We start from the raw sequence: 12,712 nt of genomic DNA on the forward strand, positions 1-12,712 counted from the left end.
GTGAGACTGGTGAAGGACAGATGGGACAAAAACATCCACATCCTTTCTCTGACTGTAACAGCCCGTTTCTTTTACCTACTGCCATATAGCACAATTTCCCATTACTGAAGCTGGGCGTTTATAATAAAAAACAATTAATAAATGATAAAAAATAACTCTAAAACACAGAGGAACCTGCTGCATCAGGGGTCTGTGCTCTCAGACACATTTCTTCAAATCAAACATCTGATTCATCAGTCTAGACCCAACCCAAAAAAACCTGCAAAATCATGCTTCCAACCATAAGTGTGTCATCTCTGAAATAATAAAAAAACCCACCAGGAAGTTAATACATTACCTCATCCTTGTTCAGTTGATTCAAGAATTCTAAAATCAAACAGATTATTATGACATGGAAAATGTCTGTGTCTCTGTTCACCAGTAGCGTCAGCCATCCCCGCTGTGAGTAAACAGCATGAACAGGAGATGAAAGGGAGGGAAAGCACACGAGGGAAAAGGATGAAATTTGATGCTTTTTGTAAAAGCCACAGCTGTCAGTCACCTGACCACATTCTGTCTGTTCGTATGCGCAGCCAGGCAGCCAAGCACATCAGGCGTCTGCAACACGTATATATCTGCACAGAAAGCGTATGCGCAGCCAGGCAGCCAGGCAGCCAAGCGCATCAGGCGTCTGCAACACGTATATATCTACACAGAAAATATCTCCAGGGTCATTCCCCAAAGCACTGACCCAACATACCAGCCCTGAACACACGACAGCGCTAACACACTCATCCTAAACACATACATCACTGACTGAACACACACACACACCATTATCTAACACTCTCACCTCAGGAATCCTCCCAAACTATCAACAGACACGTCACCTATTCTCCGTTCCACTCAGCAAAACGTACGGATTCTGCTTGGCACACCACCTCTCCTCAGAGCATTACCCGCTGAGAGGGGAGTGCATTCCCTGACAGGTGTCCCGCTTACTCACTATGATAACTTGCTTCCTGCTGACATAGCTCTTGCTGAAGGCCATGCTGGCTGAGAGGGAGGCCACACGGTGAGCACAGCAGTGATGGCAGGCTGAGACTGCTGATGAAAAGGTTCTGAGAGAGAAAGAAATACAGTGGACTCTGAGATATCACTGCAGTTCACACAAAGTTCACACACACACACACACACACACACACCACGACACACACACGCCTGTGAGGTGACTGATTGTTTCAGACTCTATAAAACACTACCCTCTCTCCTCTTCTCTCCCCCTCTCTCTATCTCTCTTTCTTTATGAAGCTGTGATAACATTGTAGAGACAGTTAAAGTCTTTGTCAGTCATGTAAAGATTAACTAAAGCACATAACTCAGAAATCTGTCCTCCAACCTGATCACTGACAAACAAATAACAGTGTAATCTTTTCAGATCAAAAATACCTGACTGACAGTCAGGCTGATAAAATCACTGAATAATTGACAGTTTTATGCGCAGTGAAGCTCTGCTGTACAGTAGAGTACTTAAGTATGTTTTAGGACCATTTACTCAAGTAGAAGCGTCTCTGGCAATTTTCACTTAAAAAAGCAAATGGTTACTATTGCTCTACTAAATTTTCACAGCCGCATTTATAGCTTACTGAAGAACAACTAATACTTAACTAGCAGTAAAAGCGTACGCACAGGGTTTCACTCAGTGAGTCATTCCACTAAATTACGCCGCCACATAGATTAGATTAGCATCTTCCAGGTAACCATAAAATGATCATGCAGTTGATCATAGATTTGCAAAGACGGGCACATTTCGTGGAGCTTTAGGACCATTGCACGACGAAAAAATTCAAAAATCTCCCTTCACACGACCTGTCAGCTACGTCATACCTGGTAACAAGGTTAGAGTGTTATGCCTGGATGCATGTCTCTCTGACAGCAGGAAAAAGGGAGCATTTTTTCATTGATTTTGTAAGCTAATAGAATGCCTTATATTATAGTTTAAGAAAAGGAAACTGGTATTAAATTCAAGTATGTCACACCGTAATCCATCATAATCAGCCTGACGTTGCCTTTCCCAGTCATCAGATACTGGCAGATTTAGACAGAACCCTCAAACACTACCATGTTTTCTACAATAACAACGAGTTCTAATTCTGAATTCAGCAGCTAAATACACTTTTAAATCTGAATTCACCTTTAAACATTAAACTAAGTCAGAGACTATATTTTATATATACACACACACACACACACACACACACACACACACACATATATTTTTATATATATATATATATATATATATATATATATATATATATATATATATATATATATATATATATATATATATAAAATCCTACTGCTGTTTTTTAGTCATTATTCACGTGTATATTCGTGTGTGTGTGTATACATGTTCCATTCTTTTTCATGTTTTTTTTGTACTTTTGATAATTAAGTGCATGTAATGTAATATTACTGTATGTAATATGCTGTATGCTTACCTCTACAACAACATACTTTTCCTTTGAATAGTTTTCTCATTTTACTGACAATCATCTTCATTTCTACTGAAGTATATGTGACTTCATACAACACTGGCCAGATGAGCTGTAACTGTGCTGGTGTTGAGTACTGACAGACATCATTCAGATTACAGATTGGAATTTAAATCAAATGTCAGTGGTCAACTGTGTCTGTCCTCATTACATGTCTACACTTTATATCCTCTTTATGAAATAATAATTCATTTTTCTTTTCTGGAAAACTTGTTCTGAAACCCACACATTGTTTTATAGACATGTTAGGGTTAGATTAAGATATTGGTAAATTAGTATTATTGGTAGACTAAGACACTGTCTGGGCTCTCTGGGTCAGTTCCAGTTGTACGAATTCCTCAATAGCAAAACATGCCACTCACAACCTTCTGTCTTTCTGTCATTCTCTCTCTCTCTTACTCTATATCTATGTTCAGAGTAAAGACAGGTCAGATGAGGTGCTGAGAGGTTGAATGGTAGAGTTCAGCTTTCTGGTTTGGTGTTGTATGTTACATTGTTTATCTGCAGGTAATCCAGAGATCAGGGATTTCTCCATACATGGTATAACTTAAAGACTCTGTATGCATTAGGACAGCAATTCACGGACTGTACTGTGTACTTAGGGTGTCTATTATTTGTTTAAAATATCTACCATATAATGTAATAACTGATTAAATTATGATGAAGAGGCTGTTTTATGACACCATTAGTAGATTGGTTTATTACATGATTGGTATGTGATTACAGTGTGGGTTTATGGCAGATGAGAAGAGCAGAGTCCATCAGTGCCAGTAAAAACCTCCTGTCTCTTTACATTGCATATCATGGTCACAGGCCAGTGATTAATTATTTATAAGTGGCAGCTGTTAAGAGACCTGTTTACAGGAAAACAGCCCAGGATACAGGGAACCAAGACTCAGCAACATGTCTGTGCACATGCTGACAGCCAATAGAAACCTGAGTCTCGCGCATTAAAGCACTCCTCCCAAAAATAAACACATTAAAGCACTCTTCCCAAAAATAAACACATCGAACCATTCTTCCCAAAAATAAACACATCAAACCACTCTGTCCAAAACATCATGGATTTGTGAGTAATCAGCTGGAACAGAGAGACGGAGAGAGGGAGAAAAAGAGAGAGAGAGACAGAGAGAGAGAGAGACAGAGAGAGGGAGAAACAGACAGAGAGAGAGAGAGAGGGAGAGAGAGAGGGGTAGAGAGACATAGAGAGGGAGAAACAGAGAGACAGAGAAGGAGAAACAGAGAGAGAGAGAGAGAGGGAGAAACAGAGAGAGGGAGAGACAGAGAAAGAGAGAGAGAGAGAGAGAGAGGTAGAGACAGAGAGAGAGAGAGAGAGAGAGAGAGAGAGAGAGAAAGTTTGAGGAATATAAACATGGAGAAAGTGGAAAAGAAAACAAAATAACAAAACAATGAAGTACAACAATGCTTCACAATGAAAACAAAACAAACAAACAGAAAAAAACAAAAACAACAACAAGAAAATCAACAACAAATAAAGTCAAAAAAGAAAGAGCAAAAGGAAACAAAACAAAAAAACAAACAAACAAAAAAACAAAAAAAAGAGGAGAGGAAAAAAAAGAAGGTAAAAAGAGAAAAAAATTAATAATAATAATAATAATAATAATAATAGTAGTTAAATAAATAAATAAAATAAATACATCATTCTTTGTATATATGTATTTATGTGTAAAGGTTGAACAACAAAACATAACAAGACTGACAAGACATGATGGGGCAAGACAGACAGGACCAGACAATCCGGGCTGGTGGGACAAACTGCACACTGTGTTAGGAGGAGAAAATAAATAAAAGTTGAAAAGAGTAGTAATGTTAAGGGTCACTTGTGGGGAGAGGAATCAACATTTAAGGTATTGTAGAAAGGGGGACCAGGTGTCTTCATAGGATTTAATGTTGTTTTGCTGAAATGCTGCAAGTTTTTCTAGATTTGAATGGTCTGTTAGTAGGTTGAGCCAGTGAGCTATGGATATCTTGGTTCTGTCTTTCCAGTTCAGTAATATGGTCTTTTTGGCAATGGTTAGCGATATTAATATGAATGATTTGAGATGTTTCAGTGTGTGTAGCGTAGAGACATCGCCAAGTAAAGCTATGATGAGGCATAAGGGGATGCTGAGGCTAAGGATCTCAGATAGCTTGACCTCATGACCTCCGACCAGAAGTTTTGGATGTGTGGGCAGAGCCAGATGGCATGAAAGTACTCATCTGTTGAGGTTGGACAGTGTGAACATATATTACTTTGGCTAAAGCCCATGCGGTAAAGTTTGTGAGTGTTAATGTGGGTTCTATGAAGGACTTTATACTGTAAGTTGGGTTTTAGAATTACATGTCATAGAGAATGTGTTATTGCATATGCTTTGCCAGTTAATATCTGTTGGTAGGCTATTTATGTCTGTGGTTCATTTGTCTATAGGGATTGGTATTGTGCTGTCTTCAGATGCTAGAAGTTTGTATATTTGGGATAACTTTTTTTGAGGTTTGAGTGATTGTAACTTTGAATGGAGGGGAGGGCTTTGATTGTTAAAGTTGCTAGTGTTGATGGGTTTTTTTATGACTTCTTTTAACTGGATATACTGGAAGTAGCTGTGGTCCGGTGTGATGTATTTTTTTTGGATGTGGTCGAAGGTCATGAGCAAGCCATCATTGAGTAACTGTCCCAGGCTGGTTACTCCTCTCTCATTTCAGGTTGAGAAGAAAAAGGGTTTGTTATTGATTAAAAACATGGGATTATGCCGTAATGGAGTATGGATAGATGGTGAGAGACTGTAATGGAGAACTTCATTTGACTTCCACCAAGCGGTTAGAGTGGTGCTGATAGTGTTGTTTTTGTAACAGCTGTGAGTTTTTATGGATTTATCTATAAATGGGAGATTTTTGATGCTCAATTCTTTAGCTAAAGTATTTTCGATGTCTAGCCAAGGTGGATTGGTGTTATTTGTCCAGTGGTGGATGTACAGTAATTGGTGTGAGAAGAAATAGTAGAAGAAGTTTGGGGCCCCAAGTCCTCCATATTGTTTGGGCTTTTGGAGGGTAGATAGTTTAATTCGTGGTTTTTGGTTTTTCCAGTAGAATCTAATGACTGCGCTATTGAGAGAGGAGAACCAGCCCAGGGGTGGGGTGACAGGCGTCATGGCAAAGAGGTAGTTTATTTTTGGGAGGATGTTCATTTTAACAGTTGCAATTCAGCCAATTAGAGATAGTGGTAATTTATTCCATCTTACCAGATTGTCTTTTATTTCTCTCACACACACACATACTATTCAACAAACACTCTCTCACACACACACATACTATTCAACAAACACTCTCTCACACGCACGCATACTATTCAACAAACACTCTCTCACACGCACGCATACTATTCAACAAACACTCTCTCACACACACGCATACTATTCAACAAACACTCTCTCACACGCACGCATACTATTCAACAGTATTACGCAAACACCGCTTGCCTAACTTTCCTATGCAAAAATAAATGACAAAAGATATGTGGGTCCTAGCTGAATACTTTGACTGCCACCAGACCTCTCTGGTCTCTTAGTGAGGTGTAGTGGTAAAATAGGTATATATTTTGTTAAGTGAATGAAATGTGTGGACATACTTTTCATCTTGTGTTACACTTCTCTCACTCAAACACTGGTTTATCAACCAAGCTCTCACACACCTGCCCCACAGTTTTAGAGAGCTCTCATTATCTATGGGCGTCAAGGCCGAAGGCCCTTGGCTGCACGGGTATATCTGTGTGTGTGTGAGACCTTGTTGTCAGTCTTTCACCATCAAGACTCAGTCTTCCACCATCAAGACTCCGTCTGGGTGCCTCTCTGATGACCTCCTCTCTGCTTTTGCTGTATACTCTACCTTTTACTCAATAAAGACAAAAGAGCTACCTTAAGTCATCGTCGTGCCTGTTTATTATTTTCAACACTTTTAAAACATTGATGCCCAACAATTTGGTGCCACGACCCGGATGGAATAGAAGACTGTCGAACGTAAAGGTGCAGAGCGGAGACGGTTGACGAGTAACTCTTCGGACAGCACGGGGAAATTCCATGGACTGCAGCCATCGGGGATTGCCCTCCGGAGTGACAAAGACAACGCCGCAAGTGTGCGCGTGAGTCGTTCTCAGTTCTATCTCCATTAAGAAGTTTGTTTAGCTGTAAACTCATATGATGTTGGTCTCCCTATTAGTCAAAAGAAGTTAGACTAACTAGAAGAAGTCGTATACGCAGTTTACCATGAGTTGTACAGAGAAAGAAACTACACAGAAGGGAGGAGTATTGCCTCCAAATGTTGCATTGTCTGATGTTACGGATGAACTGGTTAAGTGGTTTGAGTTACATTTTGATTTAGCCAGCACTGAGAAAGAAATATGTGCAAAGTATGGCATTAAACCTTGTAAGAATGATCAGTGGCATCCTGATGATATTAAAAGGGCATGGGGTAAAACACAACGCATGAAAGATGGCACAGAAAAAACTAAATGGCTTTTGGTGGCTCTCTCTAAGCTCAGACAGCATGAACTAAAAATTGAACGAGATAAAAGTCAGCATGAGAATGGTAAGTTAAAAGCTACCAATGATTTTCTTTGCTCTGAGAATGAGAAGCACAGAGAGAGAGAGAAAAAGGTCCATTTCGCTAATGACACTGCAGTTGGCAATCTGCCAGCTCAAGAAAACGCCCAAACTCACTCTCACTCTGAGGTGAAAGATAGCCATAACCAAGGCGCTTCTGCAAGGTCAGACTCAGAGTCAGCTTCCGCGTTATCTCCCTTGTACCCATGGGAAGATGCAAAACAACTGGCAGAAAAAGTGGATGACCCAAGGGCTTATGAAAATAACAAGGATGAGGGGGAACGGGAGGAGGTCAGCTCTACTGATAAGCCGCTAGCTCTGAGAGTAGTCCACACCAGATCCAAGAGAAGCGTGAGGCCTACAGGAGAAGAAGTTACAGATGAGGATGGAAATGCATCTAGGATAAACATCCAGACGAACATCCCCCTAGCACCAGATTTGGTTGACTTAGTACTGTTTACTGATGGATCTTCCATGACCATTGAAGGAAGACGGAAAGCAGGATGGGCGGTGACTTCAAGTCATGAGGTCATGGCGAGCGGTTCTTTGCCTGCAGGGACTTCAGCTCAACAAGCAGAGCTCCATGCACTTATTGAAGCGTTAAAAGTGGCAGAAGGAAAGACAGCCAATGTCTACACTGATTCCAGGTATGCCTTTTGGGTGGTCCATAATTTTGGAGCCCTGTGGAAACAGAGAGGGTACCTGACAGCCACCGGCACACCCATACACAATGGCAAAGAAGTAGCTCAACTACTAGACGCTCTTAAACTACCAGATGTTGTAGCAGTACTCAAGATTAAAGCGCACTCCAGACAAAAGGACGAGATCAGTAAGGGAAATGCGGTAGCAGATGAAGCTGCTAAAGCTGCCGCAAAGAGGGGTGATGAAAAACGTGACGAAACGAGTGATGAAAACTCTGACAGCAGCAATGATGACTCAGCTCCAAACGACATGGATGAGACTTTTAATGGTGGCAGCACGAGAATGCCCACCAGCAGAACTGAGGAATTGCGACATGTCATTGTCCGCGATCTCAAACACATTTCTGAATTGCAAGACAGTTCAAGACGAGAGGAACGATGGACTTGGATGGAGAATGGTGCAAAGCTGTATGATGACTTAGTATGGAGGAAAGGTGACAAGGTTGTTGCTCCTTCCTGCCTCTTGCCATATCTGGCTCAGCAGATACATAGCGTCGGCCACATTGGGCCTAAAGCAATGGTCTCAAGATTTTCTTCAGTCTGGTATAACCCTCTCTTCAGAGCAGAGGCTCAGAAAATCAAAGACGCTTGTATCATCTGTCAAAAACATGATCCGTCTCCCGGAGCTCCAGTTCCAAGGCTTCGACCGAACGCGCCACCTGGACCTTTCAAGCATCTGCAAGTCGATTACATCACCCTGCCAAAGGTAAAAGGGAAACAGGACGTCCTAGTCATCATGGATAAGTTCTCCAGATGGATTGAAGCTTACCCAACAAAGAGGGGGACGGCCTCTCACACAGCTAGAGTGCTGGCACAGGACATCATTCCCCGATGGGGACTCCCTGACATCATAGACTCAGACCAAGGAACACACTTCACAAGAAGGGTGTGTCAGGAAGTGTGTTGACTGCTGGGTGTCCAATGGTCATTACATTGCGCTCACCACCCCCAATCGTCTGGCATGGTGGAACAGGCCAATGGCGTTCTTAAAGCACGACTTTGTAAAATGCACTCGGAAGGACTTTCATGGGTTGATGCTCTTCCTATAGTTCTGTGCAGCATGAGAGCGACAGCCAATCGAATAACAGGACTCAGCCCTTTTGAAATCGTCACAGGACAACCAATGAAGCTTCCTGGTACACCAGATCTACGTGAATCTGACGTCCACCTTCTCTCTGACTCTCTTCTTCAATACTGTTGTGAGCTCACTAAAGTTGTCTCAGTAGCAGAAGTACAGGTTAGGCAGGCCTGGGGAGAGCCACCAGAGGGGGGACATTCTTTAGTGCCAGGACAGTGTGTCATGATTAAGAAATTTCCACGCTCAGGTCTAGAACCAAGATGGGAAGGGCCATTCCCAGTCTTATTAATTACACCATCAGCGGTTAAAGTACAGGGCAAGAAACGTTGGGTTCACGCTTCAAACTGTAAACCAATTAAGGGTGTTCAAAGATTAAGGGTGTTCAAAGTGTAGGAGCCAGTGGGAAGAACTGAGTTGTTTAGAGGCTCAGGGGTCACCCCACGGTGAAGATAGTTAGTGCTGTCGATGCTATTTAGCTCCCACCTGCACTTTGATTAGCTTCCATCCTTATTTTTAAAACTTTATGGTTAGTAATATATGTTGTGACGAATGTTGTTACTCCCCAAAATGTTTCTGTTTTGTGTGTTTTGCAGGCCTGAGATACATCCACGCCTTCCGATAACGCACCACGATTGGTTCCTAAGGTGCCCTCGTCTGGATAAACCGCGAGGGTTCAGTTTATTGGGTCATTTTAGTTCACCAGCTCTTCAACTAACTCAGATAGGGAAAGCTGCTAAGTGGTTATTTGAAGATCCCTGTGTTATAGCAGTAGGATTTGTCTCATCTTATCAACAGACAATTGAACACCCTCTTGAGCCATTAACAGATTTGGTTGCTGATAGAGTAACAGAGCTCCCTTCTTTACTCAGTATGCATATTGGGTAAGTGTAGATTTAAACACAGGTCATTTATATTGTAAACCACATAGTCAGTGGACTACTCTTCGTCCAGGGGGTAGACATAGCTCTACAGTAGCGTATTTCACATACACTTCTGCTCCTTATCCCGCTAATTAGGCGAAGCAAGACTCATCGCTACCAGGTGAAGTGCTAGTAACCTCTCCCTGGCAAGCCTGCGCTGCTGATATACGACTCACAAAGGGTCACATCAGCCAGAAGACTGAAGACGAGGAGGAGACGAAGATCTCCCTCACCATCCTTCATCATGAAGCACATTGTTGTGTTTATGATTTGTTGGTCTTTGGTGTTGTCTTTCAGTCCAAAAGATAACTATTTTGAGAGCATATTGACCAAAACACGCCACATGTTGTATGGTAATTGTAGTGTTTGTGTGTACCACATGTTCAGAGTGTTGGGGCGGGAATTCCATGGGTAGCCCATCAGGTGTCTGATTGTGACACATGTTCGCTCCTACACACTGATCATAGCTCTACAGGGTAATTTTAGTTGGCGACGTGAAACTGATCCTGACTTAAACAAACCAATTGCTATACAGGTAATGTTAATCACATCTAGAAATCGCTGTAGCACAGACGGTTCAATGGGGTGTAGAACATTTTACCTGTGAACAAACTTGGTGGACTAGAGTATTAGGAGCATTAATTCCTAGTTATGGTGTTATGCAGTCTTTAGACCAAATTAGAGCTTTGTCACAGGAGGTGCAAAAGCTTGCTAATGACACTCTCACTGCTTTAGGTGATGTTTCCTTTGCACTGCAGTCCCACCATATGATGATACTGCAAAACCGTATGGCTCTAGATTATCTACTCTCTGCCCAGGGTGGTGTATGCTCAGTTGTAGGCCCAGAATGTTGTACTGACGTAGCCGACCCCTCTCAGAATTTATCACAAATTATGGCTGACATCTCTGATCTGAGCACACGGGTTCAGAGTGTTCAAGGTGATGACAGTGGCTGGTTTAGTGGCTTATTTGGGGGGCTCTGGCCTATGGCCCAGCAGGCACTGTATATTCTAACATTGGTGATAGGGGCAACTTTGTTTATTTTATCTTGAGACTTATGTGTTGTGGTATCAAGGCGGTTACTACTCCGAGACAATTGCAGCCAAAACATCGGCGTGCTCAGAGGCCATTAATGCCTTTCTGAATGTGACGATTCTTTCTACTGCATGGTACGCGGATTGATTTGCTAGACCTCCTTATTTCAGGATGTAGATGGATAATGGCCTGATCACCTATTATACGTTTAGTGGGCTTGATATATGGTTTGCTTAGCGCATATTTAGCTCATGCATGTATGTATTAATCATTAGGCTTCTCAATGATTAAGAGGGGGGAGATGTGGGTCCTAGCTGAATACTTTGACTGCCACCAGACCTCTCTGGTCTCTTAGTGAGGTGTAGTGGTAAAATAGGTATATATTTTGTTAAGTGAATGAAATGTGTGGACATACTTTTCATCTTGTGTTACACTTCTCTCACTCAAACACTGGTTTATCAACCAAGCTCTCACACACCTGCCCCGCAGTTTTAGAGAGCTCTCATTATCTATGGGCGTCAAGGCCGAAGGCCCTTGGCTGCACGGGTATATCTGTGTGTGTGTGAGACCTTGTTGTCAGTCTTTCACCATCAAGACTCAGTCTTCCACCATCAAGACTCCGTCTGGGTGCCTCTCTGATGACCTCCTCTCTGCTTTTGCTGTATACTCTACCTTTTACTCAATAAAGACAAAAGAGCTACCTTAAGTCATCGTCGTGCTTGTTTATTATTTTCAACACTTTTAAAAAACATTGATGCCCAACAATCTCTTAAGAGTAATTTATCTCTTAAGAGTAATTATCTCTTAAGAGTAATTTTCTACGTATATGAAGGCCTACAATACATGATCTACAACTGTCTGTTTTAATACTTTTCTCCCACATCCCACTCACTGCCCTCTTGTGGCGTTTTTGTCCTGTTTCGCTTTTCTGCCGAGAATAAGCTGTGCTTGCCTACAGCTCGTTAAACTCAACGGCGGATCTGTTCAGCTGACGTCATGGGTCCCGTTGAAAAAAGCGGGCGAAGGCAAGCGGTTGTAGAGTGCAGAATTTAAAAAAGCACTCTCACGCTCGCGTTTCGCGACCACACAGTGACGCTATGGGGTGACTAGCCGACTAGCATGCTACTTTTGGCGACGTCTCCACTAAACTCTCTACAGTTGACGTTAGACAGCAGAACCACAGGAAAGTCAAGCGTTCCCCTGCTCTGCTGGCCCTGTTCTGAGATCAGTTGTGTGTTTGTGTCCTACAGCATTGGAGGGTAAAACGATTGAAATGATCCACGGGTAGAGACTGTCATCCACTAGACAATTTTAATAACCTTTTTTCCCAGATTTAACACAGCTATATCAGCAGAAAGGAAAGCCCAGGGTCCTACATCAAATGGTAAGCATTTTAAAGATTACCACAAAAATGTGCACTGAGTGTGGGTGGTTTTCCTGTAATATATTTTTCAAGCAAGCTCCAGACATGTGCAATGTGTAGTAAAGTTTAGTGTCGATTAAAATAAATAATCTCAGTCGTTTTTTCCTTTGGTTCAGCAAGACACAGGAGAGGCAGATAGTAGAAAACCATGAGACAGACAGTTGCACCATATTGGGCAGACTACAAATTCCCGAAAGCATAAACACTAATCTCCCCCATTAGCACTGACATGCTGTAAGCCACACCCCCGTCACACACTGACATGCTGTAAGCCACACCCCCGTCACACACTGACATGCTGTAGGCCACATCTTCCCAAAATTTCTCTTACAAACAAGACAGTTTAATACCAGTTTAAACCCTTTCAATACATAGAAACCCACATTACACCTACAGAGAGGCATTAAAACAGACATGAGGCAGGAG

At 42.0% G+C, this 12,712-nt stretch overlaps 1 protein-coding gene across 1 annotated transcript in view; it reads right to left on the bottom strand.

Annotated features, from left to right (window-relative positions):
* The window catches only part of LOC115825140 (venom phosphodiesterase 1), a 32,996-nt gene extending 31,905 nt beyond the window's left edge, over positions 1-1,091 (bottom strand). Inside the window, exon 1 of the mRNA XM_030788925.1 lies at positions 986-1,091. Within this exon, the coding sequence (XP_030644785.1) occupies positions 986-1,030 (45 nt within the window). The 5' untranslated portion in view covers positions 1,031-1,091. The remainder of the gene's footprint in view (positions 1-985) is intronic.
* Between the last annotated feature and the right edge of the window lie 11,621 nt (positions 1,092-12,712).

Source organism: Chanos chanos, chromosome 12, assembly GCF_902362185.1.
Source record: "Chanos chanos chromosome 12, fChaCha1.1, whole genome shotgun sequence".
In the NCBI taxonomy this organism is placed as follows: Eukaryota; Metazoa; Chordata; class Actinopteri; order Gonorynchiformes; family Chanidae; genus Chanos; species Chanos chanos.